Source organism: Mustelus asterias, unplaced genomic scaffold (genome assembly GCF_964213995.1).
Source record: "Mustelus asterias unplaced genomic scaffold, sMusAst1.hap1.1 HAP1_SCAFFOLD_3686, whole genome shotgun sequence".
Taxonomy (NCBI): domain Eukaryota; kingdom Metazoa; phylum Chordata; class Chondrichthyes; order Carcharhiniformes; family Triakidae; genus Mustelus; species Mustelus asterias.
The window spans coordinates 10,442-29,095 of record NW_027593631.1 but is presented as its reverse complement, the minus strand read 5'-3'; the positions used below and the strand labels follow the sequence as shown (position 1 = coordinate 29,095).

The window sequence follows — 18,654 nt, the reverse complement described above, 5'->3', positions numbered from 1 at the left end:
TCTCTCTCTCCCTCCCCGTGTCTCTCTCTCTCTCTCCCTCCCCGTGTCTCTCTCTCTTTCTCTCCCTCCCCGTGTCTCTCTCTCTCTCTCCCCCTCCCCGTGTCTCTCTCTCTCTCTCTCTCCCTCCCCGTGTCTCTCACTCTCTCCCTCCCCGTGTCTCTCTCTCCATCTCTCCCTCCCCGTGTCTCTCTCTCTCCCTCCCCGTGTCTCTCTCTCTCCCTCCCCGTGTCTCTCTCTCTCCCTCCCCGTGTCTCTCTCTCTCTCTCTCCCTCCCCGTGTCTCTCTCTCTCTCCCTCCCCGTGTCTCTCTCTCTCTCTCCCTCCCCGTGTCTCTCTCTCTCTCTCCCTCCCCGTGTCTCTCTCTCTCTCTCCCTCCCCGTGTCTCTCTCTCTTTCTCTCTCCCTCCCCGTGTCTCTGTCTCTCTCTCTCTCCCTCCCCGTGTCTCTGTCTCTCTCTCTCTCTCTCCCTCCCCCTGTCTCTCTCTCTCTCTCTCTCTCCCTCCCCGTGTCTCTCTCTCTCTCTCTCTCTCTCCCTCCCGTGTCTCTCACTCTCTCTCTCTCTCTCCTGCCTCTAAACCAAGAACAGTGGAGCTTTTCAGACTGGGATTGGATCTTAGTCTGAATGGGAAACATTTGCAGGGGTGGGGCGGGTGAGGGGGGAGCTAGAGTCACTCGGTGATTGGTTCCATCAGGGGGCCAGCACAGACACAGTGGGCTGAATGGCCGTTTCGGTGCCGTATATAATCTGTGATTCCTGAGGTGATGACAGATAACTGGTGACGAATTGTAAACCCCCATCGGCACAACTCCTCGGAGCCTGTGTCCGCAGGGCCCTCCCTCCACTCCCAGCGAGTAATCGAGGTCCTCGACCCAGCGTCGACGCCCCTTTAACTTTCTAACTTTCACCGGCCCAATTCTCAACTGCAAAAGAGCAAAGCCCCGGGTTTGCAAAAGCTTCCAGGATGTTTTTGTGCTGTGCAGTGAACTTGAAGAAAATAAACCAAGCTGCGATTGTGATCTGGAGAGAAGTGAGAGATAAGTCCAGAGCTTGTTTTGAGAGCATTGCACAAGCGCAGGTCACAATGTGTTAGTAACAGAGAAAAACTACAGCACAAAACAGGCCCTTCGGCCCCACAAGTTGTGCCGAACATATCCCTACCTTCTAGGCCGACCTATAACTCTCCATCCTATTAAGCTCCATGTACTCATCCAGGACTCTCTTAAAAGGCCCTATTGAGTTTGCCTCCACCACCACTGACGGCAGCCGATTCCACTCACCCACCACCCTCTGTGTGAAAAACTTACCCCTAACATTTCCCCTGTACCTACCCCCCAGCACCTTAAACCTGTGTCCTCTCGTAGCAGCCATTTCCACCCTGGAAAAAGCCTCTGAGAGTCCACCCGATCTATGCCTCTCAACATCTTACACACCTCTATTAGGTCTCCTCTCATCCTACGTCTCTCCAAGGAGAAAAGACCGAGCTCCCTCAGCCTATCCTCATAAGGCATGCCACTCAATCCAGGCAACATCCTTGTAAACCTCCTCTGCACCCTTTCAATCTTTTCCACACCCTTCCTGTAATGAGGCGACCAGAACTGAGCACAGTACTCCAAGTGGGGTCTGACCAGGGTCTTGTACAGTGTTGGGTTCGCTGCTGTCTCAGCGCTGTGCGTCTGACCCTGACCCCCAGGCCCTGAGCCATCTCGCACTCACACCAGAGGGGCGCACCGGGAGCACCTCACCGTCCAGGGAAGGAGGTGGGAGTGTGGGTGGGTGCTGGAGTTGGACGCAGGCCCGTCCGAGTGAAGTAGCCATTATTGCTCTCTGTCTGTTTTGGTTTAAAGTTTGGCTAAAGTTTTTTATTTATCAGTGTCACAAGTAAGGCTGACATTAACACTGCAATGAAGTTACTGTGAAAATCCCCTAGTCGCCCACACTCCGGCACCTGTTCGGGTAACACTGAGGGAGAATTTAGCACGGCCCAATGCACCCTAACCAGCACGCCTTTCGGACTGTGGGAGGAAACCGGAGCACCCGGAGGAAACCCCCATGTGGACACTGGGAGAACATCAGTGGATAGTCAGAAGCTTTTTCCCCAGGGTGGAAGAGTCAATTACTAGGGGGCACAGGTTTAAAGGAGATGTACGAGGCAAGTTTTTTACTCAGAGGGTGGTGGGTGCCTGGAACTCGCTGCCGGGGGAGGGAGTGGAAGCGGATACGGTAGTGAGTTTTAAGGGGCGTCTGGACAAGTACATGAATAGGATGGGAATAGAGGGATATGGTCCCCGGAAGGGTAGGGGGTTTTAGTTCAGTGGGGTAGCATGGTGGGTGCAGGCTTGGAGGGCCGAAGGGCCTGCTCCTGTGCTGTAATTTTTCCTTGTCCTTTGTCTCTCGGACTGTTTGGGAGGGGGGGAAAGAAACCGGAGCACCCGGTGGAAACCCACGCGGACACGGGGAGAATGTGCAGACTCCGCACAGACAGTGACCCAAGCCGGGAATCGAACCCGGGTCCCTGGCGCGGGTGGGTGGGGGGGGAGATACCAAAAGGGGAGGCTATTGTGTCCCACTTGGGGCAGAGTTCCCCCCCCCCCCCCCGCGCCCTCCTCCTCTTCCCCGCCTGTCCGCGGGGTACCTGCCTGGGTGTAGTAGGCACCCCCGGGGCGGGGGGTGGAAGGGGAGAGAGTTGCTGAGGCTGGGTTGTGGTTCCAGGGCCGTTAGTCTGTGGCAGTGACTGAAGGGTGGCCGGAGGTTGGGGGGGGGGGGGTGGGTGGGTGGGGCGAGGAACAGGCGGGGGCTGCTGCTGCTGCTGCTACAGAAATGCTTCATATCCTGCCTCTGCTCTCTTGCAGAATGCTGCGTGGTGACCCCAGGAACATTGTGGAGTACAGGGACCTGGATGCTCCAGAGGATGTAGACTTTTTTTAATCCCCCCCCCCCCCCCCCCCCCCCCACTTCCCCTTCAGCGAGGATGTTCCTCTCGCGTGTTTACCACTTTGTTTTGTTAAGTTAAGGAATCTCGGCGCGGCTGGTTCTGTCCAGGAAGGTGCAACATGTTGTCAATATAGAATATTCTCTTCACACCCGCTCGCCGCAAAGCCCTGACCTCGCCCTGACTTTCCCCCAGCGTTGGAGATAATAAAATACTGTATCTGACACCCAGTTGCACAATCTCACTCCATTGGTTAACGATTCTTCCCGGTTCTGTACCGGCGACACCCTCTCCGATTCGCAACTGCGCGGGAACACGAGGGGTGAGCTGGACAGGGGGGAAGATGGGGCATGGGGGGGAGATGGGGCAGAACATAGTCTGGGCAAGGGGGAGATAGACAGGGCCTCGACTGGGCATGGGGGGAGATGGGGCAGAACATCGTGTGGGCAAGGGGGGAGATAGAGAGGGCATCGTCTGGGCAAGGGGGGAGATGGGGCAGAACATCGTGTGGGCAAGGGGGGAGATAGAGAGGGCATCGTGTGGGCAAGGGGGGAGATAGAGAGGGCATCGTCTGGGCAGGGGGGAGATGGGGCAGAACATCGTCTGGGCAAGGGGGAGATAGACAGGGCCTCGACTGGGCAAGGGGGGAGATGGGGCAGAACATCGTCTGGGCAAGGGGGAGATAGACAGGGCCTCGGCTGGGCAAGGGGTGAGATAGAGCATCGTCTGGGCAAGAGGTGAGATAGACAGGGCCTCGTCTGGGCAGGGGTGAGCTAGACATCATTTCGTCTGGGCCAGGGGTGAGCTAGACAGGGCTTAGTCTGGGCAAGGGGTGAGCTAGCAGGGCTTAGTCTGGGCCAGGGGTGAGCTAGACAGGGCTTAGTCTGGGCCAGGGGTGAGCTAGACAGGGCTTAGTCTGGGCCAGGGGTGAGCTAGACAGGGCTTAGTCTGGGCCAGGGGTGAGCTAGACAGGGCTTAGTCTGGGCCAGGGGTGAGCTAGACAGGGCCTCGTCTGCACAGCGGTTGGCACATCTTTAATAACGGCTTCTAACATTTTTCCTGTGACAGAGGCCAGACTAACGCCTGTGGTTTCCCGCTTACTCCCTTTTTGAGTAAAGGAGTTAGATTCGCAATCCCCCAATTGAATAGAACCTTCTGGAATCTGGTGAATGTTGGAAAATTAAAGCCGGTGCAGCAACTATCTCACCCGCTGCTGCTTTCAGGACCTTCAGGCGAAGTCTTCCTGGACCGAGAGACCCAGCAACCTGCTCAGTGCCACCTCCCCGGTGATTGTAACAGTTCCGAGTTCCTCTCCCCCTTCCATTTCCCCTTCTGCAGCTATTTCTGGGATGTCACAGGATCAGGAGGAGGCTATTCCATGAGAGATAGGAGCAGAATGGGGCCACTCGGCCCATCGAGTCTGCTCCGCCATTCAATCATGGCTGATATTTTTCTCATCCCCATTCTGCTGCTTTTTCCCCATAACCCCTGATCCCCTTATTAATCAAGAACCTATCTATCTCTGTCTTAAAGACACTCAATGACCCGGCCTCCACAGCCTTCTGCGGCAAAGAGTTCCACAGATTCACCACTCCTCTGGCTGAAGAAATTCCTCCTCATCTCTGTTTTAAAGGATCATCCCTTTAGCCTGAGGTTGTACCCCCTGGTTCTAGTTTTTCCTACTAGTGGAAACATCCTCTCCACGTCCACTCTATCCAGGCCTCACAGTATCCTGTAAGTTTCAATAAGATCCCCCCCCTCATCCTTCTAAACTCCAACGAGTACAGACCCAGAGTCCTCAACCCGTTCCTCATACGACAAGCTCTTCATTCCAGGGATCATTCTTGTGAACCTCTGGACCCTTTCCAAGGCCAGCACATCCTTCCTTCGGAATTCGACCCCTTAGGCCTGCCCTGCCGTTCGTAAGCAGAATTAGGCCATTCAGCCCATCGAGTCCGCTCCGCCATTCGATCATGGCTGATATGTTCCTCATCCCCATTCTCCTGCCTTCTCCCCGTAACCCTTCAATCCCCATTCCCAATTAAATATCAGTCTAACTCCTCCTTAAATTTACTCACTGTCCCAGCATCCACCGCACTTTGGGGCAGCGAATTCCACAGATTCACAACCCTTTGGGAGAAGTAGTTTCTCCTCCAACTCTGTTTTAAATTTGCTGCCTCTTATCCTCAGACTGTGACCTCTCGCCCTAGAATGTCCCACAAGAGGAAGCATCCGCTCCACGTCTACTTTATCCATAACCTTTCATCATAAGAACTAGGAGTGGGCCATTCGGCCCCTCGAGCCTGCGCCGCCATTCAAATAAGATCATGGCTGATCTTTTTGTGGACTCAGCTCCACTTACCCGCCCACTCACCATAACCCTTAATTCCTTAACTCTTCAAAAATCTTATCTATCCTTGCCTTAAAAACATTCAATGAGGTAGCCTCAACTGGGCAGGGAATTCCACAGATTCACAACCCTTTGTGTGAAGAAGTTCCTCCTCAATTCAGTCCATCTTGTAGACCTCAATTTGATCTCCCCTCATTCTTCTAAATTCCAGAGAGTATCGGCCTAAACTGTTCAATCTCTCTTCATCCGACAAACCCCTCATCTCTGGAATCAATCTAGTGAACCTCCTCTGAACTGCCTCCAATGTCACTGCATCTTTCCCCAAATACGGGGACCCAAACTGTACACAATACTCCAGGTGCGGCCTCACCAACGCCTTGTCTAGTTGTAACTATAGTTTCAATAAGACTTTTGCTGACTTGTGGCCTAACTCCATGTACCTGCCGTTGGCGAGAGACTAGGCAACCCGCCTAGGAAAGTTCCTGAGTTTCTGGATCCTCGCCGTGTGATCTCTCGGACCTGGTGTTTCGGCTGGAAGGTGTGCAGTTCTGGTTATAGGAAGGACGTGAATGCACTGGAAGGGGTGCAGAGGAGATTCACCAGGATGGGGTTTTTTATTCATTCCTGGGACATGGGCGTCACTGGGCTGGGCCAGCATTTATTGCCCATCCCTAGTTACCCTTGGAGGGCAGTTAAGAGTCAACCACATTTCTGTGGCTCTGGAGTCACATGTAGGCCAGACCAGGTAAGGACGGCAGATTTCCTTCCCTAAAGGAACCAGATGGGTTTTTCCGACAATCGACAATGGGTCATCAGATTCTTAATTCCAGATATTTTTTATTGAATTCAAATTCCACCATCTGCCGTGGCGGGATTCGAATCCGGGTCCCCCAGAACATGAGCTGAGTTTCTGGATTAATCGTCTGGCGATAATCCCACTAGGCCGTCACCTCCCCTGTTGCCTGGGATGGAACATTGAAGTTATGAAGGGAGGTTGGATAGGCTTGGGTTGTTTTCTCTCTGGAGCAGAGAAGACTGAGGGGCGACCTGATTGAGGTGTTCAAGATTATGAGGGACAGGGTGGATAGGGAGCAGCTGTTCCCCTGAGTTGAAGGGTCAGTCACGAGGGGACACAAGTTAAAAGGGAGGGGAGGGAGGTTTAGGGGGGATGTGAGGAAAACCTTTTTACCCAGAGGGTGGTGAGGGTCTGGAATGCGCTGCCTGGGAGGGTGGTGGAGGCGGGATCCCTCACATCCTTTAACAAGTATCTGGATGAGTACTTGACGCATCACAACATTCAGGGCTACGGGCCAAGTGCTGGTAAATGGGATTAGATAAACAGGTCAAGGCATTTCGTGCGTCAGTGCAGACATAAGAACATAAGAAATAGGAGCAGGAGTAGGCCATCTATATGGACTTTAGTAAAACATTTGACAAAGTCCCTCATGGTAGGTTGGTGCAAAAGGTTGGATCTCATGGGCTAAAGGGGGAGGTGGCTAGATGGCTGGAGAACTGGCTTGGTCACAGAAGACAGAGGGTGGTAGTGGAAGGGTCTTTTTCCGGCTGGATGCCTGTGACTAGTGGTGTTCATGATGTGGAGATGCCGGCGTTGGACTGGGGTAAACACAGTAAGAAGTTTAACAACACCTGGTGTTCCGCAGGGCTCTGTATTGGGACCTCTGCTGTTTGTGATTTATATAAACGATCTGGAAGAAGGTGTAACGGGTGATCAGTAAGTTTGCGGACGACACGAAAATGGCAGGACTTGCAGATAGTGAGGAACATTGTCAGAGGCTACAGAAGGATATAGATAGGCTGGAAATTTGGGCAAAGAAATGGCAGATGGAGCTCAATCCAGATAAATGCGAAGTGATGCATTTTGGTAGAACTAACGTAGGGGGGAACATAGAACATTACAGCGCAGTACAGGCCCTTCGGCCCTCGATGTTGCGCCGACCAGTGGAACCAATCTAAAGCCCCTCTAATCTACACTATTCCAATATCATCCATATGTTTATCCAATAACCATTTGAATGCTCTTAATGTTGACATTAAGAGCTATATGATAAATGGCAGAACCATAAAGGGTGTAGATACGCAGAGGGACCTGGGTGTGCAAGTCCACAGATCCTTGAAGGTGACGTCACAGGTGGAGAAGGTGGTGAATAAGGCATATGGCATGCTTGCCTTTATAGGACGGGGCATAGAGTATAAAAGTTGGGGTCTGATGTTGCAGTTGTATAGAACGTTGGTTCGGCCACATTTGGAATACTGCGCCCAGTTCTGGTCGCCACACTACCAGAAGGACGTGGAGGCTTTAGAGAGAGTGCAGAGAAGGTTTACCAGGATGTTGCCTGATATGGAAGGGCTTAGTTATGAGGAGAGATTGGGTAAACTGGGGTTGTCTTCACTGGAAAGACGGAGGATGAGGGGTGACCTAATAGAGGTGTATAAAATTATGAAAGGCATAGATAGGGTGAACGGTGGGAAGCTTTTTCCCAGGTCGGTGGTGACGTTCACGAGGGGTCATAGGTTCAAGGTGAAGGGGGGGAGGTTTAACACGGATATCAGAAGGACGTATTTTACGCAGAGGGTGGTGGGGGCCTGGAATGCGCTGCCGGGCAGGGTGGTGGAGGCGGACACACTGGGAATGTTTAAGACTTATCTAGATAGCCACATGAACGGAGTGGGAATGGAGGGATACAAAAGAATGGTCTAGTTTGGACCAGGGAGTGGCGCGGGCTTGGAGGGCCGAAGGGCCTGTTCCTGTGCTGTATTGTTCTTTGTTATCTAGCCCCTCGAGCCTGCCCCGCCATCCATTAAGATCATGGCTGATCTGATAGTGGTTTAGTTCCATTTACCCGCCCGCTCCCCATAACCCTTAATTCCCTTATTGATCAGAAATCTATCTACCTGTGACTTAAACATATTTAATGAGGTAGCCTCCACTGCTTCAATGGGCAGAGAATTCCAGAGATTCACTACCCTTTGAGAGAAGAAGTTCCCCCTCAACTCTGTCCTAAACTGACTCCCCCTTATTTTGAGGCTGTGTCCTCTAGTTCTTGTTTCCTTTCTAAGTGGAAAGAATCTCTCTGCCTCTACCCTGTCTAGCCCCTTTATTATCTTATAGGTCTCTATAAGATCCCCCCTCAGCCTTCTAAACTCCCAACGAGTACAGGCCCAGTCTACTCAATCTCTCCTCGGTATCAACCTGGTGAACCTTCTCTGCACTCCCTCCAAGGCCAATATATCCTTCCGCAAATAAGGGGACCAAAATTGTACACAGTACTCCAGTTGCGGCCTCACCAGTACCTTGTACAGTTGCAGCAAGACCTCCCTGCTTTTATACTCCATCCCCTTCGCGATAAAGGCCAACATTCCATTTGCCTTTTTGATCACCTGCTGCACCTGCAGACTGAGTTTTTGCGTCTCATGTGAGCTGAAGGGCCTCTTCTGCACTGTAGGATTCTGTGATTGTGGAGTTGGTTGGAATTGTTGGCGTGTCGGCCAGGAACTTGCTGATCGGGGGTCAGTGGAGTTGGCTGTCTTGCCTGTCAGTGTGTGGGAAGAAGGACGGACAGCAGTGTACCCCCTTCGGAGGCAGTCACTGAGGATGGGGCAGGGGGTCTCCGATTCTGAGATCGCTGGATAAGGCCCTCCCTGTGACCTGCTGACCCTCTCACAGTGAGATAGGTGAAGGGTCGGGTCGTAACAGGACAGCGACTGCAATCAGTCAGCGGGGATGTTTGATCTCTTCCACAATACTTTGAGGACAAGTGTTAAGGTCCTCAGAGTGATGCACCATGAGATCAGAGTGGCACAGTGGGTTAGCGCTGCTGCCTCACAGCGCCAGAGACCCGGGTTCAATTCCAGCCTTGGGTCACTCTCTGTGCGGAGTCTGCACGTTCTCCCCCCTTGTCCATATGGGTTTCCTCCGGGTGCTCCGGTTTCCTCCCACACTCCAAAGATGTGCGGGTTAGGTGGATTCGCCATGCTAAATTGCCCCTTAGTGTCCAAAGATGCACAGGTTAGGTGGATTGGCCATGCTAAATTGCCCCTTAGTGTCCAAAGATGTGCAGGTTAGGGGGATTGGCCATGCTAAATTGCCCCTTAGTGTCCAAAGATGTGCAGGTTAGGGGGATTGGCCATGCTAAATTGCCCCTTAGTGTCCAGAGATGTGCAGGTTAGGTGGATTGGCCATGCTAAATTGCCCCTTAGTGTCCAGAGATGTGCGGGTTAGGTGGATTGGCCATGCTAAATTGTCCCTTAGTGTCCAAAGATGTGCAGGTTAGGTGGATTGGCCATGCTAAATTGCCCCTTAGTGTCCAGAGATGTGTAGGTTAGGTGGATTGGCCATGCTAAATTGCCCCTTAGTGTCCAGAGATGTGTAGGTTAGGTGGATTGGCCATGCTAAATTGCTCCTTAGTGTCCAGAGATGTGTAGGTTAGGTGGATTGGCCGTGCTAAATGTGTGGGGTTACGGGGATAGGCAGGTAAAATGCTCTTTCAAAGAGTTGATGCAGACTCGATGGGCTGAATGGCCTCCTTCTGAACTGTGGAGATTCTATAGTTTAAACTCATCTACCTCACCACTCTAACATCGATATTATCAGATGGTGTTGCAACTGAGTTCTTTCTCTATCTCGCTAACACACACACACACAACACTTCCTGTTCCCTGCCAGTCAAAAGTTCCCTTTCTCTCACGCTGGCCAACTGCAGACGGTGCAGTAAACCTTGTGCCGCGGATACTGAGTGGACTCAGTGTGGACCCACCGTTCAAACTGGATCCGACCAGTGCAGCAAACATCTCCAATCCTCCTAGGGTAAGATACCAGCTTGCTTTCATTGGTCAGAACATCGAATACAGGAGTTGGGACGTCTTGTTGAAGTTGTACAAGACATCGGTAAGGCCACACTTGGAATACTGTGTGCAGTTCTGGTCACCCTATTATCGAAAGGATATTATTAAACTAGAAAGAGTGCAGAAAAGATTTACTAGGATGCTACCGGGACTTGATGGATTGAGTTATAGGGAGAGGCTGGATAGACTGGGACTTTTTTCCCTGGAGCGTAGGAGGCTGAGGGGTGATCTTATAGAGGTCTATAAAATAATGAGGGGCACAGATCAGCTAGATAGTCAATATCTTTTCCCAAAGGTAGGGGAGTCTAAAACTAGAGGGCATAGGTTTAAGGTGAGAGGGGAGAGATACAAAAGTGTCCAGAGGGGCAATTGTTTTCACACAGAGGGTGGTGAGTGTCTGGAACGAGCTGCCAGAGGCAGTAGTAGAGGCGGGTACAATTTTATCTTTTAAAAAGCATTTAGACAGTTCCATGGGTACGATGGGTATAGAGGGATATGGGGCAAACGCGGGCAATTGGGATTAGTTTAGGGGTTTAAAAAAAAGGGGGTGCGGCATGGACAAGTTGGGCCGAAGGGCCTGTTTCCGTGCTGTAAACCTCTATGGCTCTATGACCACCTAGCTCTCCCCGTTCAAACCAGCATCGCTCTCTGTTAAAAAACCGTGGTGGGGCATTGTTCGCCCTGCTGGGAGACGCTCCCGCCATTGGAATGTCGGGGCAATGCTTTCGTCCGTCAGCCTGGGGGGAATCTTCAGGCAATGGCAAAAAACTGAAATTAAAAAATTATTCAGCATTTAAAAGAAGTCGGATAAATGTCAGAAAGTGCATGGAGGAAGCAACAGGATGAGGGAGCATTTAATGAATGGCAGGACGCTGGGAAACTCAGAGGGATCTTGGGGTAATTATTCACAGCTGGAAGGCAGCAGAGCAGGTGAATAGGGTTGTTCGGAAGGCATATGGGACACTTTTATCAGTTGTGGAGTTCTTTTTGTCAAGGCTTATTTATCAGTGTCCCAAGTAAGGCTTACATTAACACTGCAATGAAGTTACTCTGAAAGTCCCCTAGTCGCCACACTCCGGCGCCTGTTCGGGTAACACTGAGGGAGAATTTAGCACGGCCCAATGCACCCTAACCAGCACGTCTTTCAGACTGTGGGAGGAAACCGGAGCACCCGGAGGAAACCCACGCAGACACGGGGAGAACGTGCAGACTCCGCACAGACAGTGACCCGAGGCCAGGAATCGAACCCGGGTCCCCGACGCTGTGAGGCAGCAGCGCTAACCCACAGCTCCGCCCATATATATAAAGCCTGGGAGCAAGGCGGTAATGTTGGGAGTTGTACAAAGCATTAGTGAGGCCACAGCTGGAGTGCTGTGTCCAGTTCTGGTCACCTCACCACAGGAAGGATGTGATAGCATGAGAGGGGGAACAGAGGGGATTCACCAGGATGCTGCCTGGGGTGGAGAATTTGAGCTACAATGAGAGACTGGATAGACTTGGATGGTTTTCTCCAGAGCAGAGAAGGTTGAGGGTGGACACGGTGGCACAGTGGTTAGCACTGCCGCCATCATGGTGTGTGAGCACCATGTCATGCAATAGTCCTGTAACAGCCCTGTGTGTATCAGAGATTACTGCACCATGTCCTGTAACAGCCCTTTAATAGTCCTGTAGCAGCTGCGTATGTGAGTGTATCAGAGATTACTGCGCTGTGTCCTGTAACAGCCCTGTATTAGTCCTGTAATAGCTGTGTATCAGAGATTACTGCACTGTGTCCTGTAACAGCCCTGTAATAGTCCTGTAACAGCCCTGTGTGTGTGTGTGTGTATCAGAGATTACTGCACCGTGTCCTGTAATAGTCCTGTAACAGCCCTGTGTGTATCAGAGATTACTGCACCATGTCCTGTAACAGCCCTGTAATAGTCCTGTAACAGCCCTGTGTGTGTGTGTGTCTATCAGAGATTACTGCACTGTGTCCTGTAACAGCCCTGTAATAGTCCTGTAACAGCTCTGTGTGTGTGTGTGTCTATCAGAGATTACTGCACTGTGTCCTGTAACAGCCCTGTAATAGTCCTGTAACAGCTCTGTGTGTGTGTGTATCAGAGATTACTGCACCGTGTCCTGTAACAGCCCTGTAATAGTCCTGTAACAGCTCTGTGTGTGTGTGTATCAGAGATTACTGCACCGTGTCCTGTAACAGCCCTGTAATAGTCCTGTAACAGCCCTGTAATAGTCCTGTAACAGCCCTGTGTGTGTGTGTATCAGAGATTACTGCACCGTGTCCTGTAACAGCCCTGTAATAGTCCTGTAACAGCCCTGTGTGTGTGTGTGTCTATCAGAGATTACTGCACTGTGTCCTGTAACAGCCCTGTAATAGTCCTGTAACAGCTCTGTGTATGTGTATCAGAGATGACTGCACCGTGTCCTGTAATAGTCCTGTAACAGCTCTGTGTGTGTGTATCAGAGATTACTGCACCGTGTCCTGTAACAGCCCTGTAATAGTCCTGTAACAGCCCTGTGTGTGTGTATCAGAGATGACTGCACCGTGTCCTGTAACAGCCCTGTAATAGTCCTGTAACAGCTCTGTGTATGTGTATCAGAGATTACTGCACCGTGTCCTGTAACAGCCCTGTAATAGTCCTGTAACAGCTCTGTGTGTGTGTATCAGAGATTACTGCACCGTGTCCTGTAATAGTCCTGTAACAGCTCTGTGTGTGTGTATCAGAGATTACTGCACTGTGTGTCACTGGCCACCCTGCCTCCTGTCGGTATGATTTTTATCGGCTGTTCTTTGTGTTTCAGTTGGGGTTGGTTTTCCGGTGATCGCTCAGAGCCGCCGTAGGCAGAATGTTCTCCCTGAACTTCAATCCCAATTCGTCCAATTGCAGCAGTGACGATTTCAAGTTCCCTGTTTTTACGGGTGTGTACAGCCTGATTCTGGTCACTGGCCTGATCGGAAACACTCTGGCCCTCTATGTCTTTGTGAGACTGACCCGCAGGAAGACGGCGAGTACGGTCATCATGGTTAACCTGGCTCTCTCCGACCTCTTCTTCAACTTGACGCTGCCCTACCGCATCTCCTACTACTCGCAGCGGGAGTGGAAACTCGCCACCTTCCTCTGCCCCGTCACCACTTACGCCTTCTACGTCAACCTCTACTCCAGCATTTTCTTTCTGACGGCCCTGAGCGTCTCCCGCTACCTGGTCATCCTGCACCCCATGTGGTCCCGGCGGACGGTGACGGTGAGGAAGGCTGTGTGGGCCTCGCTGGGGATCTGGATGGGGGTGGGTCTCAGTTGCGCCCCCTTCCTGCGGGTCACCTGCACCCGGAGGGGCGAGAAGTACCACTGCTTCCAGCAGCCCTCCTTCATGAGCTGGGGGCAGATCCTGAGGATGAACTACCTGGGGCTGGTGGTGGGCTTCCTGTTCCCCTTCCTGATCATCGTGGTGTGCTACGCGCGGGTGGTCCGTCGGCTGCGGAAGACGGCCGTCGGTTTGACCAAGAGCCCCCGCGCTCACTGCAGGTCGGTCTACCTGGTGGCCTTTGTGACGGCCTCCTTCCTGCTCTGCTTCCTGCCGTATCACCTAATCCGTACCGTCCACCTGCACCTGATGGTAAACAACCGGCAATGCCAGGCCGTCACTGCGGTTATCCACGTCCTGAATGTGGCCAGCGTCTGCCTGGCTGCTGCCAACAGCTGCCTCAACCCCCTCCTCTACTACTTCGCTGGGGCGAACTTCCGGAGGAACGCCAAGCTGGCGACAATCTTCAAGCTGAGAAAGTTTTCCACTAACCAGGAGAATTCCTCAGCCATATCACTACAACAAGCCGTCTGAGCGGACCGCGCCCTGGAGAAGTGTGTTTATTCCGTGGCTCATTAGACACAGGAGCAGTATTAGGTCATTCACCCCATCGAGTCCACTCCTTCGCTCAGGGCTGATATGGCACAGTGGGTTAGCACTGCTGCCTCACAGCGCCAGGGACCCGGGTTCAATCCCAGCGGCACGGTGGCACAGTGGGTTAGCACTGCTGCCTCACAGCGCCAGGGTCCCGGGTTCAATCCCAGCGGCACGGTGGCACAGTGGGTTAGCACTGCTGCCTCACAGCGCCAGGGACCCGGGTTCAATCCCAGCGGCACGGTGGGTTAGCGCTGCTGCCTCACAGCGCCAGGGACCCGGGTTCAATCCCAGCGGCACGGTGGCACGGTGGGTTAGCACTGCTGCCTCACAGCGCCAGGGACCCGGGTTCAATCCCAGCAGCACGGTGGCACAGTGGGTTAGCACTGCTGCCTCACAGCGCCAGGGACCCGGGTTCGATTCCCAGCCTTGGGTTACTGTCTGTGTGGAGTTTGCACGTTCTCCCTGTGTCTGCGTGGGTTTCCTCCGGTTTCCTCCCACAATCTGAAAGACGTGCTGGTTAGGGTGCATTGGGCCGTGCTAAATTCTCCCTCAGTGTTACCCGAACAGGCACCGGAGTGTGGCCACTAGGGGAATTTCACAGTAACTTCATTGCAGTGTTAATGTAAGCCCGCTTGTGACTAATAAATAAATTTTTTAAAAAGATGTGTAGGTTAGGGTTGGCCATGCTAAATTGCCCCTTAGTGTCCAATGATGTGTATGTTAGGTGGATTGGCCATGCTAAATTGCCCCTTAGTGTCCAAAGATGCGCAGGTTAGGCTGATTGGCCATGCTAAATTGTCCCCTTAGTGTCCAAAGATGCGCAGGTTAGGCTGATTGGCCATGCTAAATTGTCCCCTAGTGTCCAAAGATGCGCAGGTTAGGGGGATTGGCCATGCTAAATTGCCCCTTAGTGTCCAATGATGTGTAGGTTAGGTGGATTGGCCATGCTAAATTGTCCCCTAGTGTCCAAAGATGCGCAGGTTAGGGGGATTGGCCATGCTAAATTGCCCCTTAGTGTCCAATGATGTGTAGGTTAGGTGGATTGGCCATGCTAAATTGTCCCCTAGTGTCCAAAGATGCGCAGGTTAGGGGGATTGGCCATGCTAAATTGTCCCCTAGTGTCCAAAGATGCGCAGGTTAGGGGGATTGGCCTTGCTAAATTGTCCCCTTAGTGTCCAAAGATGCGCAGGTTAGGCTGATTGGCCATGCTAAATTGTCCCCTAGTGTCCAAAGATGCGCAGGTTAGGGGGATTGGCCATGCTAAATTGCCCCTTAGTGTCCAATGATGTGTAGGTTAGGTGGATTGGCCATGCTAAATTGTCCCCTAGTGTCCAAAGATGCGCAGGTTAGGGGGATTGGCCATGCTAAATTGTCCCCTTAATGTCCAAAGATGCGCAGGTTAGGCTGATTGGCCATGCTAAATTGTCCCCTAGTGTCCAAAGATGCGCAGGTTAGGGGGATTGGCCATGCTAAATTGCCCCTTAGTGTCCAATGATGTGTAGGTTAGGTGGATTGGCCATGCTAAATTGTCCCCTAGTGTCCAAAGATGCGCAGGTTAGGGGGATTGGCCATGCTAAATTGTCCCCTAGTGTCCAAAGATGCGCAGGTTAGGGGGATTGGCCATGCTAAATTGTCCCCTTAGTGTCCAAAGATGCGCAGGTTAGGCTGATTGGCCATGCTAAATTGCCCCTTAGTGTCCAAAGATGCGCAGGTTAGGGGGATTGGCCATGCTAAATTGTCCCTTAGTGTCCAATGATGTGCAGGTTAGGTGGATTGGCCATGCTAAATTGCCCCTTAGTGTCCAATGATGTGTAGGTTAGGTGGATTGGCCATGCTAAATTGCCCCTTAGTGTCAGGGGATTAGTCGGGTAAATTTGTGGGGTTACGGGGATAGGGCCTGGGTGGGATTGTGGTCGGTGTAGATTCGATGGGCTGAATGGCCTCCTCCTGCACTGTAGGGATTGTGTGATTCTATTCTATGAAATGTATCCATCTCCTTCTTGAACCCATTCAATGATTCAGACTCCACCGCGCTCTGGGGCAGCGAGTTCCACAAATTCACCTCCCTCTGTGGGGAAGTAGTTCCTCCTCATCTCAGTTCTAAACCTACCGCCTCTCAACCTATACCCGTGACCTCTTGTTCCAGATTGCCCCACAAGGGGAAACATTTGGTCTCCATTGAGTCTATCAATCCCTTTTAGTATTGTCCACACCTCTATCAGACCCCCTCTCATCCGTCTAAACTCCAGCGAGTACAAACCTCAAACTCTTTCATCTCTCCTCATAACGTCAACCCATCATCCCCAGAATCAACCAGGTGAACCTCCTCTGAGCTGCCTCCAATGCCACCGCACGGCTGCTCCAGGAGCCCACACGTTGAGAATACAGAAGAATAATCAGTGGTTAGCACAGCTGCCGGGTTCGATTCCCCGCTGAGGGGTAATTTAGCACGGCCAATCCACCCTAACCAGCACATCTTTCAGACTGTGGGAGGAAACCGGAGCACCCGGAGGAAACCCACGCAGACACGGGGAGAACGTGCCAAGTCCACACAGGCAGTGACCCAAGGCCAGGGAATCGAATCCAGGTCCCTGGCGCCGTGAGGCAGCAGTGCGAACCCACTGTGCCACCGCGCCGCCCCATAGGATGAGGATGGAAGGATAGGGACTCCGTAAGTGCATACAGTTTTAGTTTAGTTAGGGCATCGTGATTGGTGCAGGCTTGGAGGGCCGAAGGGCCTGTTCCTGTGCTGGATGGGCCGAAGGGCCTGTTCCTGTGCTGTACTGTTCTTTGTTCTTTCTTCTTAGCATAACTTTCACCGATTGAACTAACTCATTTGTTATCGTTAAACCGTATTGTGAAATAAAGTTTGTTTCGATAAAAGCTTCCCAGTGTCAATAGAATCACACCTGGAGTGAAACACATTATCCTCAGACTAATGCCAAAATTCTAAACCAGTCAGGGACTAGGCTAACTTTATAATAACTTTGCAGATTCGGTCCGGTTCCGAACACCTGCATCCGGTTTAATGGCCGCCTCGCTGGCATTCATTTACCTTTAGAAATTCGGAAGGTGACGTGAGCGTAATGTCAACAGTTCCGAGGCCCAGGTTAACGCTCCGGGGACCCGGGTTCAAATCCCATCCCATCAGTCGGGGAAATTTAAATTCCAATCATAAAATCTGGAATTGAGAAGTTAGTCTCCGTGAAGCTGCCCCAAAACCCATCTGGTTCCCTTTAGGGAAGGAAATCTGCCGTCCTTACCCGGTCTGGCCTACACGTGACTCCAGACCCACAGCAATGTGATGGATTTAGCTTTCAATTCATGTGTGGGTCGCTGGCTAAACCAACATCTACTGCCCCTCCCTAATTGCCCCTTGAGAAGGTGGTGGGTGAGCTGCCGCCATCTCGAACCCGCTGCAGTCCCCGTGTGGTGTAGGTACACCCACAGTGCTGTTAGGGAGGGAGTTCCAGCATTCTTACCCAGTGACAGTGAAGGAACGGCCGATATATTTCCAAGTCGGGATGGTGAGCGACTCAGAGGGGGAACCTCCAGGTGGGGGTGTTCCCAGGTATCTGCTGCCCTTGTCCATCTAGATGGTAGCGGTCGTGGGAGTAGGCCATTCTGCCCCTCGAACCATTCGACAAGATCATTGGCTGATCTGATTGTAGCCTCAACCCCACATTCCCCGCCGACCCTCCGATAACCTTTCACCCCCTCGTCAATCAAGGTCAGGCCGACATGTGACCCCAGAGCCACAGCAATGTGGGTGACACTTAACTGCCCCCTGAAATGGCCGAGCGAGACACTCAGTTCAAGGGGCAATGAGGGAGGGGTAATAAACGCAGCCCACACTGTAAAATACTCATAGAATCCCCACAGTGCAGCAAGAGGCCATTCGGCCCATCGAGCCTGGACCGACTACAATCCCACCCAGGCCCTATCCACATAACCCCATGCATTTACCCCAGCTAGTCCCCCCTGACACTAAGGGGCAATTTAGCACGGCCAATCCCCCTAACCCGCACATCTTTGGACACTAAGGGGCAATTTAGCATGGCCAATCCCCCTAACCTACACATCTTTGGACACTAAGGGGCAATTTAGCATGGCCAATCCACCTAACCGGCACATCTTTGGACACTAAGGGGCAATTTAGCATGGCCAATCCACCTAACCTGCACATCTTTGGACACTAAGGGGCAATTTAGCATGGCCAATCCATCTAACCTGCACATCTTTGGACACTAAGGGGCAATTTAGCATGGCCAATCCACCTAACCTGCACATCTTTGGACACTAAGGGACAATTTAGCATGGCCAATCCACCGAACCAACACATCTTTGGACACTAAGGGGCAATTTAGCATGGCCAATCCACCTAACTTGCACATCTTTGGACACTAAGGGGCAATTTAGCATGGCCAATCCACCTAACCCGCACATCTTTGGACACTAAGGGGCAATTTAGCATGGCCAATCCACCGTAACCGCACATCTTTGGACACTAAGGGACAATTTAGCATGGCCAATCCCCCTAACCCGCACATCTTTGGACACTAAGGGACAATTTAGCATGGCCAATCCACCTAACTTGCACATCTTTGGACACTAAG

General features: G+C 52.1%; 1 protein-coding gene across 5 annotated transcripts; it reads left to right on the top strand.

Moving 5' to 3' along the window:
• Positions 1-2,847: 2,847 nt before the first annotated feature.
• On the top strand, positions 2,848-16,917 carry LOC144490726 (cysteinyl leukotriene receptor 1-like). Of its 5 annotated transcripts, XR_013497325.1 has the most exons (3): positions 7,890-10,184; positions 12,941-14,278; positions 16,650-16,917. XR_013497325.1 is itself a non-coding variant. In XM_078208437.1 (2 exons), the coding sequence occupies exon 2, from the start codon at positions 12,986-12,988 to the stop codon at positions 13,973-13,975; it is 990 nt and encodes a 329-aa protein (XP_078064563.1). In that variant the 5' UTR covers positions 2,848-2,909; positions 12,941-12,985; the 3' UTR covers positions 13,976-16,910. The 5 variants fall into 5 exon arrangements, 4 of the variants coding, with proteins under 4 accessions (XP_078064563.1, XP_078064561.1, XP_078064562.1 ...); XM_078208437.1 differs by lacking the exon at positions 7,890-10,184 and adding an exon at positions 2,848-2,909 and having other exon boundaries at positions 12,941-16,910; XM_078208435.1 differs by lacking the exon at positions 7,890-10,184 and adding an exon at positions 2,852-3,250 and having other exon boundaries at positions 12,941-16,910.
• Positions 16,918-18,654: the final 1,737 nt, after the last annotated feature.

Excerpts from the sequence above, each read along its gene's own strand:
- LOC144490726 (XM_078208437.1), top strand. The coding sequence starts at position 12,986 with ATGTTCTCCCTGAACTTCAATCCCAATTCGTCCAATTGCAGCAGTGAC.